Source organism: Peromyscus californicus, unplaced genomic scaffold (assembly GCF_007827085.1).
Source record: "Peromyscus californicus insignis strain IS unplaced genomic scaffold, ASM782708v3 Scaffold_10__1_contigs__length_136768540, whole genome shotgun sequence".
Lineage (NCBI taxonomy): Eukaryota > Metazoa > Chordata > Mammalia > Rodentia > Cricetidae > Peromyscus > Peromyscus californicus.
The window spans coordinates 41,285,795-41,309,971 of NW_026294391.1; the positions used below are offsets into that span (position 1 = coordinate 41,285,795).

Genomic DNA, 24,177 nt, shown 5'->3' on the forward strand with positions numbered 1-24,177 from the left:
TTTAGAGAAGGTTTCATGGGGTGCTGAGAAGAAGTTATATTCTTTTGTGTTAGGGTTGAATGTTTTATAAATATCTATTAAGTCCATTTGAGTCATAACATCTGTTAGGTCCTTTATTTCTCTGTTAAGTTTCAGTCTGGTAGATCCGTCCATTGGTGAGAGAAGTGTGTTGAAATCTCCCACTACTAGTATGTGTGGTTTGATGTGTGATTTAAGCTTTAGTAATGTTTCTTTTACAAATGTGGGTGCCCTTGTATTTGGGGCATAAATGTTCAGAATTGAGACTTCATCTTGGTGATTTTCCCTGTGATAAGTATGTAATGTCCTTACCGATCTCTTTCAATTGTTTTTAGGTTGAAGTCCATTTTATTAGATATTAGGATAGCTACACCAGCTTGCTTCTTAAGTCCCTTTGATTGGAAAATCTTTTACGAGCCTTTTACTCTGAGATAGTGTTTGTCTTTAAAGTTGGTGTGTCTTTCTTGTATGCAGCAGAAGGATGGATACTGTTTTCATATCCATTCTGTCAGCCTGTGTCTTTCTATAGGTGAATTGAGACCATGGATATTAATGACTAGTAATTGTTAATTCCCATTATTTTTTGTTGGTAGTGTTGTGTGTTGCTCTTCTTTGGTATTTGCTGATGTGGGATTATCTAGTGCCTGTGTTTTCATGGGTGAATCTAACTTCCTTAGGTGGATTTTTCATTCTAGCACTTTCTGTAGGGCTAGATTTGTGGATAGATATTGTTTAAATCTGGTTTTATTATGGAATATTTTATTTACTCCATCTATGGCAATTGAGAGATTTGCTGGATATAATAGTCTGGGTTGGCATTCATAGTCTCTTAGTGTCTGCATTACATCTGTCTAGGACCTTCTGGTTTTCAGAGTCTCCGTTGAGAAGTCAGGTGTTATTCTGATGGGTCTGCCTTTATATGTTACTTGGCCTTTTTCCTTTGCAGATCTTAATATTTTTTTCTTTATTCTGTATGTTTAGTGGTTTGATTATTATGTGCTGAAAGGGTTTTTTTTGGATCCAGTCTATTTGGTGTTCTGTAAGCTTCTTGTACCTTCATAAGCATTTCCTTCTTTAAGTTGAGAAAGTTTTCTTCTAAGATTTTGTTGAATATATTCCCTGTGCCTTTAAGTTGGTATTCTTCTCCTTTTACTATCCTTATTATTCTTAGGTTTGGTCTTTTCATGGTGTCCCAAATTTCCTGGACATATTGTGTTATGACTTTTTCGGCTTTAGTGTTTTCTTTAACTGATGAATCTATTTCTTCTATTTTATCTTCAATGCCAGAGACTCTCTCTTCCATCTCTTGCATTCTGTTGGTTATGATTGCATCTGTAGTTACTGTTCATTTACTCAGATCTTCCATTTCCAGCCTTCGCTCACTTTGTGTCTTCTTTATTGCCTCTATTTCAATTTTCAAATCTTGGACTGTTTCATTCACCTGTTTAATTGCTTTTCCTTGGTTTTCATTAAGGGATTTATTGATTTCTTCCAATTTTTTGTTTGTCTTTTCTTCTAATTCTTTAAGAGTAATTTCTGTTTCCTCTTTACAGGCCTCTATCATCTTCTTAAAGTCATTTTAAGATCTATTTCTTCTGCTTCTTCTGCTTTGGGATGCTTAGATCTTGCTGATGTAGCACCACTAGGTTCTGATGGTGCCACATTGGTCTTTATATTGTTGTCTGTATTTTTGCACTGGCATCTACCCATCTCTTCCTCCACTCTGTTCAAGTGGTGTCTGTGTCTGAGGCAGCCTCTTTTGGTCTGATTGATACTCTTGATCTAATGGGAGCTCTTGGTCTAATCTGGGCTCTTGGTCCAATCACTGCTGATGGATTCTATGTCTAGGGAGCAGATCTCAGACCAATGGGCACCAGTGGGCTCTGTCTCAGGGAGTAGCTATTCCCAATCGGTACAGGGTGGGACCTGTTCCCAGTCAGTGCAGGGTGGGCTTATGACTCCTGTGGTTGCTGGTGTCATAGGGGTCTGTTTTTATGGCGAGGGGGTGGGGGAAGTGGCAGTTGGCCAGTCCCTGTGGTTCCAATGGCTTGGGGGAGGGGCAGAGGATGTGCCCCCGGGGCCTAGGGGCTAGGGACCTGGTTTGCCCAGTCTGGAGATGGTTTTACCTGTTCCCAATTCATGCAGGGTGGGCTTATGTCTCCTTATCTACTCTTTTAAGGTATACACACACACACACACACACACACACACACACACACACACACACACACACACACACAGTCAGAGGCTGACTGGGAAAGGAAGTAAGGGCTGAGGACAAGCATGCCCTTTCGAGAATTAGTATCTAGCTTGGTGTACTAAAGGAGAGCCTTTGTGAATCAGGTGAAGGATTTCGATCTGTGTTCTAGGTGATCACCATCAGATTGTTGAAATTTACCATCTTATAGGAGGTCTTTTGGAGTCAAGCCTGGAGACCAGTAATTGTTTTGCCTCTAGTTGCCCTGGCCAGAGGACTGATTCTCAACGTTAATCTGATAATCCCAGAGGTGGTTTGCAAGGGGAGCTTCCTCAGCCCCTACCAGATAGGAATCATCCATGCAGCTGATACTATCTGTATGGGCCTAACCAGACCCTTTTCTTTTCCTCAGGTATGATACACAGAAGGGAGAATGACATAAGAGGTCATGTCAGATGAGGTAGAGGTCTGGGTGAGGTACCTGAATTCTTTGATGAAATTAGAAATGTCAACAGAGAAAGAACCAAGGCACTTTTCTACCTGGGAAAGATTAGCCACAGAATAAGTGACACTCATGACATGTACTTATGCTAGGGCCTCCACTTCTCTGAGGGGATAAAGAGCATGGGAGCAGGTTTGAGCCATTGGGGTTGATGAAGAAATAATGGGTGAGGTTGAGTCAAGATGAGGAGGTGAGTGAGCAGAAAGGCTACTGGTAGGTGAAGCTGGGATGGTGCCAGGGGGTCAGGCTGAGCAGGTATCGGTGGGTTAAACAGAGAAAGCACCCCTAGGGGAGCTGTATGTTCTATATCAGAGTTGAAAGGAAACCAACCAAGGGCTCCAGGTGCTGGTCAGCTTTGGGAGGAGATGTCTGTTCTAAGAGACTCTCATGAGTGACACAGGAGACACAGGGCAAAGGATGAGGGTGCAGATCAGAGAAGGTTTGGGCATAATGGATTTTGGACAGTTTGCTTGTGTGTGGTGAGAATTTGTCAAGATCTATGAGAGTTTGGTAGTCCAGTGTGCCATTTTCAGGCCATTGAGACCGATTGAAAAACTTGTATTGATATCAAGCTTTATTATAGTAAAAAAATATGACACCAAGGCTTAATGGTATCTCTGGGTCTGAGAAGGAAAAGAAACTTAAAGAGACAGGCAAGGGCAGTTAAAGTTTTGAAGGAGAAGAGCCCATGGTTAGTGAGAGGGAAGAAAGTGGGGTGGTAAAGAATTTCTGGGAACAAAGCAAAGAGGAGGTAGGAGAGACTTAGGAAAGATTTTTCCTTCCAAGTCCAAGTATTAGGGGCCATAAGGAGGAAACATGACAGAAGGAGGATTCCAGTGTCATATATCAATATGAGGAAGTAGAGTTTTCAGATCATGAGAATTAAAAGGGATGGGAATGGAGACACAGGGTTGAAGACATAGAAGGGAGTAAGTGCCCTAAGACAGAGTCTCAATCCTGAGGGCATCCCCCACTGCGGGGGGTGGGGCAAGACTTGTTAGAGAGATGCCCAAAGCACAGAGGATGGGAGTCCCATGTACGAGATGAGCCCTCCAAAGGGCATAGGGAGACTCTATGAAGTACTTGTATGACTTTCATAGAACAAGAGAGACTGGATAGGCAACTCTGAGAAAGACAAACTTAATGGAGTAGGCTAAGAGAGATGAGTGAGTGGAGCAAGTCCCAGAAGGAAGTGGCTAAAGGTATAGACTCAAAATCTGGAGTCAAATATGGTGGACGCCAGAGCCTGCAGAATGATCCAATCCTAGGAGGGCCAAGTCAGCAGTTTGGTTCTGTTAGGAGGGATTGTAACTGTAATGAGAGAAAGGAGACTATCCTTTATCTTTTATGATTGTGGGTAAATTAGACAAAGCTTAACTTCTAAGAAAAGAGAGCTTGCGATCGCACAGCTAAGATTGGGGACATCAAGATACAGTTTCAGTACTTTAGCATTTCAGAACATAATGAGGAAAGAGTGGTAAAGTAATTGTAGAGCAGAAGAAAAATTAGAACAAGATAATAAAGAATAAAATTATGGGAAAATAAGATAAAATGGACGATGATTACTCAATCTAGGAATGGAATCACAGCTCATAAGGGACCAAAGGTTGTTAGAAGCCTATAAAATGTCAGATTAAAAAAGCCAACACAATCAGTGACAGTTGATGTTCTCTACTGACTAGCTCCAACTACTTTTTTCCCTTTTGTTTTCTTTCATGTTTACTTGCTTCTTGTTCACCACTTTCATGCTAAAGATGGATCTCAGGATATTATGCATGCTCTGGGTTATACCCCAGTGTCCAAATAGTGTTTTACATGTGGTGTTGTTTATGATTATGAAATTTTTATTTCAGGGATTCATGGTGACATAGACAAGCTGTTTGATTATTATTGCCAGTCATGATTATAAAATTGTGATTATGTTTTTACATCACTTTGTTGTGATTTTCCTTTTCATTATTCTTGCTATGTGTTGCCTATTATATACCAACTGATAATATTCATTTTAAAACTTTTGAACTGTTATACATATTCAATCGATTAACAATGGATAGTGGATAAAAATGCAAGATGATTGCAATATTTTTTATGTCCCTTTCTCATTTACTATGCCCAAGTGTTTTTTAATTTTTAATTATATTAAGATCAATGTGTGGTCAAATTGATTTTACTCACTAAAGAATACATGAAGAAATACGAAGAGCATTTTAATGATCACATAGATTTTTAACTGTCTCTAAGGAGCTATTAAGATTGGATTATGAGGAGTGTTTTGGTAATAACTGAAGTGTTATTATAAGAAGACAATACCTGCTTTGTGAATTAAAGTAGGTAAAAATATTTTAGTGATTCACGTTACTTTTTCCACATATACCTTAATGAATCAATGTGTATTTATCCATTTCTTCAGAAGATTGCCCATACAGTGACCTTAAATATGAAACCAGAAAAGTCATAAATACCAATGTTTTTAAATAAAATTATGAAAAACTTTTGATGAATTCTCTTTCTTCTCAAACCAGTCATGCCAGTGTGAACACATGCCACAAACTAAAGAAGTCAAGATTTTTCAGTGTTTCACTGTTTTACTTGAATCTAAGTTTCTAGAGGCTAGTGTCAGCATACATATACATACACACACACACACACACACACACACACACACACACACACACACACACACACTGCAGTTTCAATTTAAAGAATAAGAGAGTTTATTCTGGAACCATTTTGAGTGACTATGACCCAGGAAAACAGATTAAGGTTACCCCAAATTCCATGTCCAATGTGAAAGCAGTTTCATGAAGTTCTATAGTTTTGCAGAACAAAGAATGTCATGAATCAACGCAGGTTTAAAATATGTTGGTTGGTACATTAGAGAGGTGGTTACAGGAAGATGAGTAAAACAGTTCTATAGGCCTTAGACATTATCTGATGACATTTTTAGCTTTGGGGTTTTAATAAGCTAATATATTTCAAAAGATTTTTATCTATTAGTTATGTGATGCTGGTTCTAACACAAGAGATGAGCAAGACTTTTTTTTTTTTTTTTTTTTTTTGGTTTTTTCGAGACAAGATTTCCCTGTGTTGTTTTGGCACCTGTCATGGATCTCACTGTGCAGACCAGGCTGGCCTTGAACTCACAGAGATCCTCCTGGCTCTGGTTAGACTTTTTACATATATGATTTTTTCTATTTTTGAAATGGGGTTACCAATTACAATTTTATCATCAATTTGCAGACAAGTTAACATTATTCTCCAATACTATTAAGCTTTCCTTAAAAATGTTAATTATTTTGTTTTGGGTGCCATTCAGAAAACCATTTTTCTAGAAATACTAAATGAAGGTGACAGTTTAGTTCACTGAGAATTATTTTGACTCACTGTTTTTGAATAACAAGCCACTGAAAGAATAAAGAAAAGATGATAAACAGATTTTTTTTAATCTAAACTGACAATAGAGTGAAACTTTATCAAATGGAAACAAAAAAGTAAGGTCCCTATCTCCTATGAGATAGCCAGGGCAACTTGGCTCTGCTCCACATCTCTCATCCTCTCACAACCTGGCTCAGATATGTTTCTAGAGTGGAAAAAAGTGCCATGCAGAGTACAGAAAAGCATTCAAACCTTATTGAGGACAATGTTTGGGAGTAGAAAGCAGTCCTCTCTGCTACATTTTACTGGTCAAAGCAAGTCAGGGGATGACACGGGTTCACGAGGCAGAAAATGGAGAAGAGAAAAGCATCGAGGCCACGCTGTGAGGGGCATGGACTCATTAAAGGATGAAATATTTGGACCAATTTTGTTGTTAGTCTATCATTTAGAGCAGATGTTCCTGCACAGCATAGCTTCCTTGCCAAGTAATATTTTCACACAAGAATAGTCTCTAAACAATGCAAATATTAGGCTTTCTGAAACAGTATTCCCTGTGTTAAAACACAACTAATTATTAATGTAAATATATGGCTTGAGTGTATCAAAATTAGAAGCCATGTTTAAAAGTCTGAAGACAATGGGTGTATGTCTAGATTCCTTTGAGTGCCATAACAAATCTTCTCTGATGTAGTCTCTTATGCCTCTGTAATGTGATCATTTTCTGCCCCTAACAGACCCTATGCTTGAAGAACTGGCTTATTGTGATTCCTGTAATCATAAAATGTAACTTGATCCTAGCATCTGACGGTCTTTCTGCTTGTACTCTCCTCCATTTTCCACATCTTCCTATTAATATTTTATTCAACTTTTGAAATTCAGTTGATAAAGGTTTCTGCTATTCTCCCCAGAATGGATTAAATCTCTCTTATGTGTACCAGCAGCCCATTTCTGACACCAGTATCAAGAGGATTAGAATGATAATTGCTTTAAAGTACACCTCTTCCCTAGAATGTGACAAAGTGTATGAGAACAAGAGCAATGGTAAAGGGAAAAAAACACCTTTCATCTATCTATTCTTCCTGGTGTGTGAGACAGTATGAAGCATGTGGCTAGTAATGATAAAATGTTGTGTAACTTAAATACTTCTCTCCTTTGACATATGATGAAAACAAGTGAAGTGTTACATAATTTATCAACATTTTCCGCACAATTGAGAAAAAGCTAGAAGAGCAATTTAAATAAGTGCTTATTTGCTTCCAAGAACCGTTATTCTTCAAAATAAAACCAATAAATGGAAGATTTTAAAACAAATAGTGGCACGTTGAGATGTTTAAGAAATGTTTGAGTTAGATGCACAAAACCCAAACTTATTCTTTTATTTGCTATTAATTGAAGCTTCATCATCTTTTAGAATCATATTTTTAATTTTCTATTTAGCTAATGATAACAAGAGAGAGAATGGTTTTCAAAATCTTTAGACAATATTGTGTTACTTGGGTTACTGCTCTGGTGCAGTCTTTACTATATTTGTTAGAATGCCAGTCATACTGATGTCTCGAGATAATGGGATCCTTAATGCTAAGCAATTTAACAATTCACAGGTTGAATTCTTTTTTCACATTTTTAGTTTTTGTGAATATGTATGTATTTATGGGTGACTGCTCTTGAGAGTGAATACATGAGGATGTGTGGTAGTATATGTGTGGGTGTCAGAGGACAATTTTGGGTGTCAGCCTTTACCTTCAATCTTATTTGAGACAGGGTACTCTGTTCAACATTGTATCAGGCTAGGTGGCCAACAGGCTTCCAGAGATTTCCCATCTGGTTGAGAGGTGCTGGAATTACAGACACATGCACCCAGCTTAATGTGGTTCTTGGGAATCTGAGCTCAAGTCCTCACCATTGGGAATGATGTGCTTTAGTCAATGAACCATCTCCATAGTCCCAAACCTGAAAAAAAAAAGTCTTAATGTAGATGTAAGAAGCACCACTGTTCCCAATATCTTGTCACAAATTCAGCCCAGTATAAAGAATAACTACTTTTGTAAATTAACATGTGACATTAAGAAAGTGAAAGGAAAGAACAGAAAGAATTGATTACATGAAAACTTTTCTCTCTTGAGGGGGTGAAGAGATGACTAAGTGGTTAAGAGTACTTCTTGCTCTTGTAGAGGACCTGATCTAAATTTGGTCCTCAGGGTCTCTTCTGACCACTACAGATTCTGTAGGTATGTGGTGTGTACACAGAAGCAGGGAAATGCTCATACTCATAAAACAAAATAAGAAAATGAAAACAAACTCTAAAACTTGCGTTTTTGACATTATGACGTGCCTGTTATAATTACCTATCAGTAACACTGAATGATATAACAACCAAATAACCATAACTTGAACAACATTTAGACAGTAGGAATGGTTAAGAGATTGGTAGATAGAGTGTCTACATTTAGAGTTGTATGTAACACTTACTTGTTGTAACTTTAGAAAAATTATTGGTATGCTCTATGCCTCAAATATATTATCTATAAAATAGAGATGAGTTTCCTTGATTATGGTAAAAATTAATTAGAGCAGAGTATGTAACATACACTAATGTTTCTCTCAAACACTAATGAATCAATGTATATGAAACTGATTCATATGAAAAATCCAGTATTCAACCATATACTACTACAGGATTGGAAATTTCCTCCGGTTCAACTTGTTACAAGGAAATAGAAATACAATTTACACAGAAGCCTTTCGTTACATATTCTATGCCATGTAGCCTTGTGAATCCTTTCCTTGATTTGGTACTGTCTACAAACAGGCCTTCAATATAGTCATTGAAGAAAAGATTATGAATTGACCAAGTTTGACTTCCCCAGTGGGCAGCAGAATGGCAGGATTAGGAACAAAAGCTATGTCTTGTCACCCACATTGAGCACATACAATTGTTCTGACATGTAACTAGGAAAGTATATATAAAATAAAAATACAATTTAAATTTATTATTTACAGAATATATGAATGTTCTTGTGCCATTGACCTTTCATTGTGTATGAACAAATTTAAATATTCTTTAGCCACCTTAGAGGTTATTTGGTTCTAAATGCTGATAGGTAGTATTTCCTCAAAAGCTTATTTATTATGTCATATTTGTATATGACATGTGTGTATGTGTGTGTTTAAATACTTTGAAACAAAATGCTTCATCTTGCCAACTTTGTGCTATTTTATGTAAAAATGATTATTGGAATAGATCTTAATTCATTTCTATGTCTATCCCTAGATGTCCAAATATAAATCATTTACCTATGTAATTTAGTATAAAAATTAAAGGTATCTTTTAGTATTTCAATGTATAAGGAATATGTAATTCTCAAAAAAGAGAATTTTCTAAATTCTTGTATTGTAAGTCTTCTATGGTACAATAAATTTTTCATTTTGTTAAGGCTATATCAAACAATATATAAAAATTACCAAAATTTTACAAATTTTGTTTTTAGAAAACCTGCGGAAGTAAACTAATATTATCCTTGTTAAATTACAGATGAGAAACCACAAGTCTAAGTAAAGGACTCAATTTTTTTAAACAAAGTTTATAAGAGATAGACCTGATCAGACAATGAAACATGCTGACTTTGTTTAATCATTTTTTTTTCCCTTTGGTGTTTAAAACAAACCATTTATAGATAATGACTTGATTTCCATCGACTGTTGTTACTGTTCAAAGTTCTAATGTGCAATCTGCCTGAGTCATTTTTTATGTACTTAGTACTATAATATACATATTGGGTGTTAATGATTATGTTTTATGAATACTTACTGCTGAATAGAATAACCTTCTGTAACTGGGGTGAATGTGAAAGTATATTATATAACTTAGCTGATCAGTACTTCTTAGCTCCAAGGAATAACTTGGCTTTTTCTTCATTATCTTTGCAGCCAGATTTTAGTGCTATTTCTGGTACATAAGAGTCTTGAAAAGTATTTGATGCTAAGTGATAATGAATAAATACATTTTAATTTTCATCTGCTAAATCCTAAGAACATTCCAGAACTTTGATACTCCTGTTAAAAAAGAAAATGTATCCTACTAATAGATTTTGCTTTTTGCTATGACATTCCTAGAGATATAATTGGTAGATTTAGCCTGAAGAAGAACATTTGTGCTTGCAGTTCCTTCCTGACACAGATGTCTGTGACAAAATTTTGCAATGTGTGAAGTGTCAAATACTGGTAGTTCATCCACCTTGGCTGACTCTCTTCCTTTTCCTCTCCTGAGTAACTAGCTTGCCTATAGTAGCAGATTCCCTTACCCTATGACTTCCAGGTGGATTTGCCCAATGGCAGATCTTAAAGGAACAAGAAAGAAGGAATATAGAAAGATAAGGACATTTGAGTGATGGGAGCTCCTCTCAGGCAGTCTTTTTAGTCTTTTCTTTCATTGTTTACAGGCCAAAAATGCTCTCTTCTCTGAGTCTAGGAGTAAATATATTTCTCTATTTGTTCCCGTGGTTTCGTAAGACTCTGTCTTTATCTTTGCAAACATTCTTTTGGTAAGCTTTTACAGTATTACTCGTTTTTGCAAGGGCCTTTGGATCTGCAAAACAAATTTGGATGCTTACTCCCTGATAGGGACATTTAACAGGATGACACAAGAAATGTAATTTGAGTTTATTGAACATTTTCTCAGCCAGGGACTGTATTGGACACCTTATATTTATTAACCATTTAATCTTTATGTTATCAAATTAGTTAGTGCCATTGGTCACTCTGAGTATAAGCTCACAAAGAGGAAATGTCAAGAAGTATGAGCATTATGGTTCAAAATACTGGAATAAATTCATGATAGTTAGCATCTTTTAGGTATATTTTATTTTTAAAAAGCCCATTCTACTTAAAATTTTCATATCATTACCACAATCTGGGTAATACTATATCTTGATTTTAAAAATGGAAATATTGAGGCTTGGATTGGAAAAGAGACTTGCCCAAGATCTTATAATAACATATAAGATATGGATACAGGCATTTTGAATGTAGAGCAAATTTTGTTCACAAAATTATAATTTTTATGCTTTGTAAAACACTTCATCAGTGTGAAATTTTTCCTTTCCAAATTCTCTCTATATAAGCCATATTCCTTTCAATCATTACGTTCCTAAAATTAAAGATGAAACACATTTTATTTGTCTTTATTGAGAGTCTTGTGAAGCATTATTAATATGTGCTGTTAACAATTAGTACAGTGGTCATTCTTGAAGATGCTAATCCACAGAACTGGTGCTAGGTTGCTACCAGGTACCTTTCAGATCCTGCTTATGAGTGTAATTGCTGTAATATAAACCTATTCACTTTACAAAGATTCAGTGAGCTATACAACTGAAGATACATGTTTCCTGTATGTATATTATGTTGCAATACAATGTCAAAATTTTTAAAACTGTACTTTGGAAAAATACCTACAAAAAGTACCTGTTTAAACTACAGTGGGCTGTATTATTTTGTGCTGAGCAATTCAGCAGTGTTGCCTCCCAGGAGATTTTGAATCCTCACTTTTGCAGTCTTTTTGGTGTTTCCAGTGTCCAGAATTTGTAATCACTGAGCAGTCTCTTGACTTTTTGAACAACAGATATATCCATGGCTTGACCTTTTTGTAACCAGAAGGTCATGCTAAATTATCCGTGTGCTCTTTACCTCTTACTGGAACATTGTATTGATCCTTCTGTATTTTCAGGTTAAAAGACTGATGCAACTCTGAAGAGTCAGAGGCCACTTAAACAGCTTCACAAATGAATTTCTGAGCCTTTCACAGTTGTTTTTTTTTTACATTATTTAAAATTTTCTCCTCTTTGTTTATACCACCTACTAATATATTTTAACATTGTCTGGGCTTCCATATTTCTTAATTCATTACTAACAATACTATAGAAGGATTGTTATTTTATGGTTGTTTCATCTTGCTATTTGGGTTAGTAAAGAAGAAGTCAATAACTGAATGGGTGAATCTGCTGAGTAATGTCAAAAGTTCACTGAGTTCATTTAATAAAGAAAGCATTAGTCATGAAAGGAACTAAAGGCAGAGAGCTTCAGAATCATGTGGCACAAAAAGGATGTGGCACTTTGATTTACAAAACCATTTTCTGCACTTGAAAAGAAAGCCATTAATGATGGAATTTTAAGGAAATAGTAATGCTTTTATTACCCTAAATGTCACCTATGAAAAAAGATGTGATAGATAGCAAAAATGAAACAGGAGAGAAATAAACCAAGATTTAATTTAAAATAGCCGAAGAAGCAACAGAGCAAGAGCATGAATTTTCTTTGGGCTTTGCAATCCACAGTTTACATTCCTCATTTTTTGTGATGTATGTGCACAATTACATCTCTCCTTCCTTACTATTCTTATCAGTGCTATACCTATACTCCTATACTGTTATCTACACTTATAGGGGTTATAATCACATGCATTACAAATGAACTCAGCATTTTCTATTACATTCAATAGCATGATAAAATTTCATATGTACCTCGAACTTAGCACTACAGAGAGAAATAGAGAAGCGCTAATAGAAGAATAAAGGAGTAAAATCATCCTATATTTTTTAAATATGGATTAAAAGTTGCCAATTCATATGCAACACCTATAGAATATACTTACTTTGTTCGATTTCAAGTTCACAAGTGTGCTCTGAGGTGTTATTGTATCAGTTTAAATTTTACTGATCAGTGCAAAGGTTTACTTTATTAGGATACCACAGCTAGTGAACAGGGCACTTGAGTGCCAAAGTTAACTTCCACTGCCTCTGGAAACAGTGCTCCTTTTGTTGTGTAATATGGATAACTCTGTCCAATGAAGAGAGAGTAGTTTAAACCAAGCAAAGGATGCAGGAGTAATGAGATGCTTTTTTTTCCTGTGGGGTAGTCATGCTACATATAGACTAAGCATCTGAAGCTTTGTGACATTTTGTTGAGAATTGCTTTAGTAGGTGGGAATTTTACAAAAACTGCTTTAATATTTGCCTTTAAATTAAAGCAAACATGCATTACAAAAGGAGGGCAAAATCTGCTTCAGCATGTGTTTTCACAGAACTGCTAAACCTTTAGTACCTGAGGAATTGATCCTGCCATACCCAGGATATATTCATTCAGTCTCATTTGCAGAAAGCATGTTCCTTCTGGGTGACAATATGGCCGATGGAACAAAGAAGATTCAGATTTCTGTTGTGATACTTCAGTGAAACATTGTTATAAATGTGCTATGAAAACTGATAAAATAATAAGATCAGATTTTTTCCCTATTAACTCGTTGCTTCCTTGTCCTAAGATCATTAACTAGTTACACTTGGGAGCCTGACTAGACCGGGATCATTTACTCCCTTTCCATTTTGGTTGAATTTGGCATGAAAGGGTAAACTATAGAGAGTCTGTGTCACATTCAGACTGTAAGCAAGATTCTCTCAGCCTGCTGGCCTTTATCTCTACTTCCTTTCCCTAAATCAAAGCATATGTTTCATCCTATATAATACTTAGGTTAGATGCCCTGAGATACACTTCATATTTACTGGCTTCAATTCTTTTTTTGAGTAAGTGCCATTTTGTCATCCATGTCCTTCTTCGTTTGTCAGAGTTTATCTGGCAATCAGTAAAGATACATAGTATGGCCTAAGAACAACAATCTTTGTCAGAAAAATATACATTTGCCTTTTTCTAAAAATTGGCATATTGCTACCTGCAAGATGCTTATTTTCATAACTTTAGAAGAAACTCTTTTCTCAATTTCTTCTATAAAACTTGCCCCCCCCTGCCGGGCGGCGGTGGCGCACGCCTTTAATCCCAGCACTCGGGAGGCAGAGCCAGGCGGATCTCTGTGAGTTCGAGGCCAGCCTGGGCTACCAAGTGAGTTCCAGGAAAGGCACAAAGCTACCCAGAGAAACCCTGTCTCGAAAAACCAAAAAAAAAAAAAAAACTTGCCCCTGAAATAAAGAGCATTTCAAGTTGTACTTTAATTCAATTGGAAAATAAAACCTCAGTGTCACTCATGTTTACATTTGAAGATCTTTATGGTATTATTAGGAAGTATACACTCATCTGCTTAAAGAGTCATAAAATGTCACTGTTTTTTAAGATTTGCTTATATATTATGCATTATAAACCTACTTTAAAAACTTTCAGCATGTTAATATTTTGTATTATTTGCATTCTTACTCTGGAGTTTCAAAACAAACTATTGGGGTATAATTTCAATACAAAAACAGTTTGTAAAAAATAGTCTGCAGTTGATATATCAAAAAAATCTGAGCATACACGAATGAGTGGCTTGCCTGCAGGAGCTAGGTTTTTCTTCATAGAAGGCAACTACCTAGGCAACTACAGGTCCCATCATTGACATTGCTACCTGGGTGTAGGAAGAATCTAACTTTTATGTCTTTAGACTTAGATGTATCAAAGTTGTTGTTTTTCTTGTATACAGGGATTTTCTTGATAAGTAATTTTCAAAGTTTGTTTGCAATCTAAGTAGCTCATGAGTTAAAGGTCAATGTTAGGTCTGTTATTTGACACTCGGTGAAAGCATTTTCTGATTTGAAGCTACAGACTCTGGTATTTTCTACAGTTATGTTTTCCTGGATTCATTTATTTCCTGTGTGTGGTATTATTTTTCATGAGTATGTTTTCCCAGCTGGAAAGAACTTCTGTCACCTGGACATTGTGTGTCTGATTTACCAATGTGAGCTCCATCTAGCATCTCACTCTGGTTTACTGCTGTTCCATTGACTTCAGTGCTAAACTAAGTCTTTGTGGATAATATGGGTGATAAGAGAACTGAAAATCATACCATCAGAAACAATTGTGGATGGTTTTTGACTGAAACTAGGAAAGATTTTGGAGCATATGTCAGAAGAAACAATATATTTGAAAGATAACAGAGTAGAAAGATAATAAGGTGGAGAAGAGTAACATGGTAGGATGGACGGAACAGAGGCCTCAGAAGTTACCTAGACCCGAGGCAAAATGATGGGCTTACCACCTTCTAGTTTTGTAACACGGGGTTCCATAGCCAAATTCTTTGTCTTATCTGCTCCTGTAAGATGAGTGCATTAATGTTAAGATGACAGAAAAGAAACAATGGTGATAAGATCCATTTGCAAAGTTCAGTGCCTCCCGTCAGTAGTTACTCTAAGAATTTTAGGACTTACTAGTGATTATAGTAATTTTAGGTTCCTTAATGGAATTTCTAAGTAGATATCCTAGAAAAATAAGTGAAAAGCCTTAGTAGACTTATTTTCACCCTGTTTAAACTAGATTTTCCATATATAGCCATACCACATTGAACACCATGGATCTCATCTTATCCCAGGAGTTAAGCATGGTTAGGACGGGATGATACTTGGATGGAAGACCAACTAGGATTACTGGTTACTTGGGTGAGAGGCAACCTGAGATTACCAGGTGCAATAGGCTTCCAACTAACTAAATAACTGACAAAATAAATAAATCAGGCCTTCCAAAACCTGGATTTGTTTTAAAATGAGAACAGGACTTTCTGAATCATTTTGTGTAAAGCATGACAAAGGATGTTGAACAATCCAACAGATTAATTGGATGAATTATGCTACAAATTTCCAACTTGCTGTCATTAACAGTTCAAATATATTTGTCCTACTGTAATAATTTATTGACCCTGCTTATCAACCTGAACTTCCTTTTCATACATTACTCTTGGTCATTTATTAATGTGATACTTCAAATACCCTTAAATATAGTTTTAAATTTCCAAAGACTTCATCATAGATATGGAACATTAAAAACTATAAAAACTGTGATTTTTTTTCAAATGGGTATGTTTTTCATTTCAGTTTGGAAAGCAGCACATAGACAACCTCTTCAGTGACCTGCAGGATGGGAAACGCCTCCTAGACCTCCTGGAAGGCCTGACAGGGCAAAAACTGGTAAGAATCTTTCCTTGCTTGCTTGCTTGCTTGCTTGCTTCTTCCTTCCCCCCCTCTCTCTTTCTCTCTCCTCCTTCCTTCCTCCCTCTCCCTCCCCCCTCTCCTTTCTCATGTATTTGTATGTGAGACTGAATGCATGTTTGCATGTGGGTGTACAAGCACTTGTGTGCATGTGTGTTATGTGAAGGCAAAAGGTTGACTTTGGATATCTTCCTAAATTACTCTCTGCTCTATGTATTGAGACAGTCTCTCATTTGAACTAGACCCCATCAATTCAGCTATTCTATTTAGCCAGCTTTCTTCTGTGGTCCTTGTCTCTGCCTCCTGATCCCTGGGATTATACACAGGTTACCATGCCTACTTGGCTACTATGTGCATGCTAGGTACCCATGCTCTGGTCCTTACATTTGTATACTGAGACATCTCTCCAGTCCAGGAAATTTATTTTGAAATTTACAGTAACACCAATGAAGTGTCAGACCCCAAAGAATCAGTTTTATTTGAGTGATCTAATGAAACTCACCAATGTATTAGTCAGATAAGCAATACAGTATCTTTCTGAACTAAATAATTCATATTATAATTTTCATTTTGGCATTGTTTATCTTGTGCAGAATAATAGAGTAAAAAAATTTCAACAATATATTCTGTTAATTAAAAAGTAATATGTGTCTTTACTTTTTTAAAAAATCCTTCTTAAGGACTAATTGTATAAAGGTTTTTATGCATAATGACTTTAAACTTACCTTTGTGTTATCTTGTATTTTCATGTATTTTTAAATATACCTGTATTTATATATAAAAGTATTTTTGGTATAGTATAATAAAATGTTGGTATTTAGTCTGATATCAAAAAGCATATGAGATGAAAATATAATTTCCTTCTGAGAACTGTTAACTTGTATAATTTTAGAATATTCCTATGAAGGAGATAAAACATGGCTATACTATATTATAAGTTACTAAAGTCATGGAAGAGTCTGAGTTCAGTTGATGAAACACTCATAATGGAGAAAAACTCTTAAATCATAATCTCTTGACTTAAAAACTTTATTTTTAGATTTCTATTATTCTTTTAAGTAGGGTTTAAGACTCCAGTCTACCTACAGCCATCCATTCTGTATATATAATGAGTCCTATTTAATTATTGTTTTAATATTTTCTCTTTTCCCTTTACTATAGCTCTCCAGCATAAGCATTTAAGCATGTGCATGCACATGAGCGCCCCCCCCCCCTCCACACACACACACAAACCAAGGTTTTGTATATACTATAGAAACTCTAGCTGTCTATCAAAGTTCGATCTGGCCCAAATCCTATCTCTGAGTTGCCTCCTGCAATTCTCTCACGGCAAGCCAAGTTGGTCCCTGTACTGTCAGACAGTGCCCAGAATTTTGCTTTGTTGTTTTGTTTACCTGTTTTGCTTTCTGTGCTTCTGTGTGTTCTGACAGTCCTTGAAAAACATGGGCTTCTGTTTGCTATTGAAGGCTTTTTAACAGACTTCTAAAATTAATTTCCCTCTCTTAAATTCCATAGAACTTATTTTTGCCTTCAATTACTTGAAATAATATTTTGGTGCATATATGTATGCATGGCTATCACAGTGATTTTCAAATATTGTACTGATGCTAAAAAGACATACTTTGTGCTTCCATTTTTAAATTAACTTCAATAGCTATATAGGATTAATATGTTACTATATTAATTCAAACTGGTACATTTTCTGGTTTATTTACCCAATAATTTTACTTTTATTTTTGAGATTATGATATAATTACATTTCTCACTTTCCCTTTCTCATTCCAATAATCCTCCCTACTCTCCTTCAAATTCACAGCTTCTGTTGTCACTAATTGTTATTCATGCATATATGTATATACATATATATCCCTAAACATAATCTGCTAAGTCTGTATGATGTTACTTATATGTATATTTGATATATTTTTAAGAGCTTTTAACTTGGGTTGATGACTTCCTAGAATAAAATATTCAAATGCTTTACATTTAAACTTCTGTCAATTAGTCAACTGGAAGGCACAGTATAGGCTTACTCTTAATTTCACTATAGTCACAAATTATATATACAAGCGTACATGTCTAATGTGTATATTTTTATGATGTTGATAGAGAAATAAGTGCCTGTGAGCATCCAACTTTTTTCCATATTTATGGGGTCAGTTCTGTTTATAAATAGAGAGATAAATAAATCTCACTGACTTTCAGTTGTTTAAGGTTATTCTTTCATAACCTGTTCTCCTTCTCTGCACATTTATGGTGATATTCTGCTGCTTTTCTTTAAAAACATGTTTCTGTGCCTTTGTTTTCTTGCTCTTTGTGGTGATAGGTAGGAAAACACAAAAATACAGGCTGTTCTCACTTTGACATTCATGGAGTAAAACGTTCTAAGATATGAAAAGTGGAGATTGCTGTTAATGAGGCTATGCTTGGAGATGGAGGAAGATGAAGGAACAAGACATCTGTGTCTTTAAGAAAGGGTAGTAGTTAAGTCATCTTGGAGATTAGAAGGCTTAACAGAAATGTTGGAAGCTTGTACAGTCAGTTTAAAGAGTAACGTTCTGTTGGGTATGCAAGTCTTGGGAAGGATTGGAAGACTCTTGGAAAGCACAGGGTAAAATTAAAAGTAGAAAAGTGTATTATTTATTCCATATACACACAAGGTAGAGAAAGGGTAAGACAATAAATATGAAAATTCTAACTTCATAGGCACGGACCAAAAGTTGGAGCCTTGATCCACTGATAATTTTTGTGAATATATGTTAATTTTTAAGTTTAGGATAATTACAAGTGAAATTGGTATGAAACCATTGGCATTGCAAGTTGCTTAATAATAACGTGAAGAACTTTCCATGTACTACAAACTCCATAGAGCAAACATCTGAACACATTATGTCAAAATCCCCCATCTAAATACTTTATACACATTACTAGTTAAAGTTGTGGAACAGCTAGCTATTTTATTAACTCTGTTTTAACATGTGAGAAAACTGGAGTATAGGGAGACCGAGAAGTTTCTCAAGGTTGAATAGTCCAAAAGTGACAGAGCAGAAAATTGAAACCAGGCTTAGGAAGTCACACTGTGTACTAAACAATAGCCTCCCTAAGATTGAAATGAGAGCTGTATAAATCACTGTTTTGGGCAGCTGACTTGTTCCAACCATGTCACTGTTGAAGATATCAAGGAGAAATTGTGAGTAGGAAACTAGCTTCTGATATATTCTTGGAGATAGCTAATGAGAGCTTGCTTTAAGGGAAAACCAGAAAAAATAATAAGGCGGTAATAAATACAAGCATCATAACAATAGAATTTCTAAAACTCATCTATTAGGAAAAATGAGGTGATGTGTATTTTAATTAATTATGCAGATGTTAGTTTAAAATTAAATGATGGGTTATAACTTTTGGGACTAAAACTATAAACTAAGAACCCTGGTTGTTGAAATTTTGAATTCTAGTGACTAGGACAACTAGGCAGTAGTCAAAGAAACACACTTCTTATTTAGCATTACACATTTTAGCATATTCTAATTATTTGAAAATTTTGTGTAATGTATTTTGAAAATATTTACCCTCCCACCACAACTCTGTCCATTAGCACCCCAGCTATCCTCCTTTGCCTTCCTACCCAACTTTGAAAATCATTCTTTTATATTTCTTCTTTCCCCATTGAGCCCAGTTTCTGTTGCCAAGCTCGTGTTGGGAGTGGGACCTGCACTAGTGTGTAGCCAGTCTACCAGGAATCATGCCATTAGTGAAAACTGGCTCTTCCTCTTGCAGCTGCCATCAAATAGCAATAGCTCTGCAGTTAGGTGTGGGATTTCATGCCTGCCTTCTTTCTCTATATTGAGATTCTGTCTTCTTGTTGTCACATCACTGCATATTTGTTGCATATGCATTGATCCTGTTGTGCCTGGAAAACATGGTTTTCCTGTTATCAGAAACCTCTGGCTCTTATGATCGTTTTCTTCCCCCTTCACAGAATATCCCTAGGACTTAGGGTAAGGGATGTAATAAGTATGTCCCATTTAGTGCTGAACACTTCAGAGACTCTCATTCTCTGAATGCTGACTGACTGTTTTGTGTGGGAGAGCTCTGTGTTATCGATCATATAACATTATATATTTCAAAATAATTTATATTTGACAATTCTATACATTATTATGATTTATTTGACAATTTCAAACAATGTATTTTGGTCAGACTCACCTCCACTTCCATCTCCTGGGTCCCTCCCTCTCTTGTTCAACCCCTTATTCTTTTCTAATAGCCCTCTCTCCCTTTCATTTATGACCAACAGACTTAAATTAGGGTTGCCTGCATGAGCATGTATGGGTGGCTAGATAGTGAGTGGAGTTTGGGCACCACAAGAGACTCCTGTTCTTCAAACTTTTCTTAAAATGTATAGAAATAAACCTACTTTTCTATCTTACTGGTTACTTTTCTTATGTATTTTGTTAATGTTTTCCATCATTCATGGTCTTATAATAATACACACTGAGCTAAAAAATGAAGACACAATCACCCCAAATTGTACTGTAAATGAAAAAAAAAATGTGCTTTCTTTCCCAGGAGGTGGATTCTTTATGTTAAAGATGTGCTATTCCAAGGACAAAAAGCCCAAAGCCTGAAGACTTTTTTAAAAAATAAATGCTTCACAGTATGTGTTCATTTATATGTAAAATATTCAAACTTAAAAGTGAAATTTATACATCTTTGATTTTTCAGGTAGAATTTTTTTGTCTCTTTGTTCCCTAGTAAACACCATTTCTCTCTTTTCTTTTTTCAGCCAAAAGAAAAAGGATCTACAAGAGTTCATGCTCTGAACAATGTCAACAAGGCACTGCAGGTCTTACAGAAAAATAATGTAAGTGGTGACCTGAACAGGGTCTGCACACGACAAAACAGCATGCTTAATGTTTCAGTAAGGGCTTCAGTCGCAATGTGGAGAAGGCTTATAAGCTCTCTTGTAAATCACAGAAGCTCTTATTCAGAGCCCATGAGATGGTTCCTTTGTATGAGCTTGCAGCTAATGTAATTCTAGAAGCCAATGTATACAGTCACAGAGGACCAAGAAAGGCAAGACCTGTACTTGGTATGGTTTTTGTGTTGTTACTAGATATTACTTGATGTAGCTATTTTTAGTAGACAAACTGAGTCCTTCATATGGTGGTATTCAGTACAACAAAGAGAAGTTGCTTACTGAATATTATTCTACGTTTTCAATCGTAATGATAATATACTTTGTGCAAATCAAGCTAACAGTCACTACACATACACATTAAACATATAAATTTAACAGACAAACAACTACTATTTTAGCTGAGGGGAAGAATTACTTGGCTTAGTATACTTGGATAAAATATATATGAGCCGGGCGGTGGTGGCGCACGCCTTTAATGCCAGCACTTGGGAGGCAGAGGCAGGCGGATCTCTGTGAGTTCGAGGCCAGCCTGGTCTCCAAAGCGAGTTCCAGGAAAGGCGCAAAGCTACACAGAGAAACCCTGTCTCGAAAAAAACCAAAAAAAAAAAAAAAATATATATATATATATATATGATATATTAGAAAAAGCAAACAAACAATCATAGCTAAATGAATGATCAGAAGAGAGGGGATAGATTCTCCTCTGAGGAAGGCTGATCTTATCATTTTCATCATGGCCTTGCAGGGAAATAGTTTTCCTTTCATATTAACGCCTACAGCCTTTCTAATTGACAAGTACATTTACAAGGCACTTTTGGTAGCTTTCTGACTACATATAACTCTCTTTAAAAGGTAATTTCAAAAGCATTTACTACATACTCTTAAAATAACTGTAATAAGCAATGGATTTGTAATAATGTACAGTCCTGCATATGTTTTTCAGCTCATCTGGTCATAACAGACTAACATAAAGAATGTGAAAATGGAAATTGCAAGGTATCTAGTTGAGTTTATTAATTCACTGTCACATTTAACATATGAAAGTTATTTTATAGAAACATTACAAGTTTGATTGCTTTCCAACTGTAAATTTTTAGTTTTTCTGATATTAGAACAAAATGATCTAATGAAAACTTGTAACGATAACCATCTTCTAGTCAATGAACAGTTACAGCAACAAAAATGTTGACAGTCATTAATAAAAGAAATAACAAATGCTGGCAAGGATATATACAGAAGAGAATCCTTATGCGGTAGATATTACTGTGTTTGTGTCTGTGTATGTGTGTCTCTATGTGTGTGTTTTGTGTATGTATATGCACACATGCACACACACACACACACACACACATATATATGTATAATGGCAATGACAATATACAAGTGATTAATGATAACCAGAGTAGTAGGTCTAGAAAGACTTCTTGGTCAAGGTAATATAAGCTGAGACCTAAAGGAAGTGAGTCCTTGTACTAACTATAAGAAGATGGTCCAGGCAAAGTAATAAAAAGACCTTGAGGTACAGAAGCATTTGGAATGAGGACTTAGTAGGTGGAAAGGACAGTGTACAAAATCAAGTAGAGATAAAGGGATTAAGGACATAGTGAGGTAGACATTATGAAGGAAGAAACACAGTGAGCTGTGGTTAGGGTTTTGATACTTGTCTAAATAACATGGCAAAGATTACAACTAAAAATACTGTAGTATGTTAGGTAAAAAGAGAAGTTCTTTCAAAAGTGAATAATGAATATAAAGATAATCTATTGGAAGAATATTTTAAAAGACTAGCTTTTTATTGAAGAGAATTAAAATCAATAATAAGTATATAACATTATAGAAATACTTTAAATCTATAATGAAATCTTAATTATAATATACTTTATTTTAAATTATTAAATTAATCATTTTAATAGTAACCTGTTTAATGGTAAAAATGAAGTATAAGTATAATATAAATACATTATAGGTTTAGAATAGTTATTTCATTTCTCCTGAAGCTCCAAAGCATAGTAAGTAGTTATAGAAAATAGTGTTCACTTTGTATAAATTCTTAATTTTTTTATTTTACAATATAATTTAATTCTACATATCAGCCACGGATTCCCTTGTTTTCCCCCCTCCCACTCCCCTCCCCTTCACCCCAGCCCACCCACCATTCCCACCTCCTCCAGGGCAAAGCCTCCCCCGAGGACTGAGATCAACCTGGTAGACTCAGTCCAGGTAGGTCCAGTCTCCTCCTCCCAGGCTGAGACAAGTGACCCTGCATAGGCCCCAGGTTTCAAACAGCCAACTCATGCAATGAGCACAGGACCCGGTCCCACTGCCTGGATGCCTCCCAAACAGATCAAGCCAATCAACTGTCTCACCCATTCAGAGGGCCTGATCCAGTTGGTGACCCCTCAGCCATTGGTTCATAGTTCATGTGTTTCCATTCGTTTGGCTATTTGTCCCTGTGCTTTATCCAACCTTGGTCTCAACAATTCTTGCTCATATAAACCCTCCTCTTTCTCACTAATTGGACTCCCAGAGATCCACCCAGGGCCTAGCCATGGATCTCTGCATCCAGATCCCTCAGTAGTTGGATGGGGTTTCTAGCACAACAATTAGGGTGTTTGGCCATCCCATCACCAGAGTAGGTCAGTTCGGGCTGTCTCTCGACCATTGCCAGCAGTCTGTTGTGGGGGTATCTTTGTGGATTTCTGTGGGCCTCTCTAGCACCTTGCTTCTTCCTATTTTCATGTGGTCTTCATTTACCATGGTCTCCTATTCCTTGTTCTCCCTCTCTGTTGTTGATCCAGCTGGGATCTCCTGCTCCCCCAAGCTCTCTTTCCCTCGACCCTCGCCCTTCATTACCCCCACTCATGTCCAGGCTGTTCATGTAGATCTCTTCCATTTCTCTGTCATTTTGGCTAAGATCAAGTGTAGCACTAATATATTTTAATGTAACTAAGTCCATATATATGGTATATGACAGCTGGTAAAAATCATAGACTGAATGAATTTATAAAATTTAAACCATTAAAAATAGGGAAAGAGCTGGGCGGTGGTGGCGCACGCCTTTAATCCCAGCACTCTGGAGGCAGAGGCAGGTGGATCTCAGTGAGTTTCGAGGCCAGCCTAGACTACAGAGTGAGTTCCAGGACAGGCTCCAAAGCTACACAGAGAAACCCTGTCTCGGAAAGAAAAAAAAAAATTGGGAAAGAGGACA

The 24,177-nt window shown here is 36.1% G+C and overlaps 1 protein-coding gene across 10 annotated transcripts in view; it reads left to right on the forward strand.

Annotated features, from left to right (window-relative positions):
* Dmd (dystrophin) overlaps positions 1 to 24,177 on the forward strand; it is a 2,242,690-nt gene that overhangs the window by 480,383 nt on the left and 1,738,130 nt on the right. For all 10 annotated transcript variants that reach the window (XM_052732199.1, XM_052732319.1, XM_052732309.1 and 7 more), the window contains 2 exons: positions 15,935 to 16,027; positions 20,835 to 20,912. In XM_052732199.1, the coding sequence (XP_052588159.1) occupies positions 15,935 to 16,027; positions 20,835 to 20,912 (171 nt within the window). The remainder of the gene's footprint in view (positions 1 to 15,934; positions 16,028 to 20,834; positions 20,913 to 24,177) is intronic.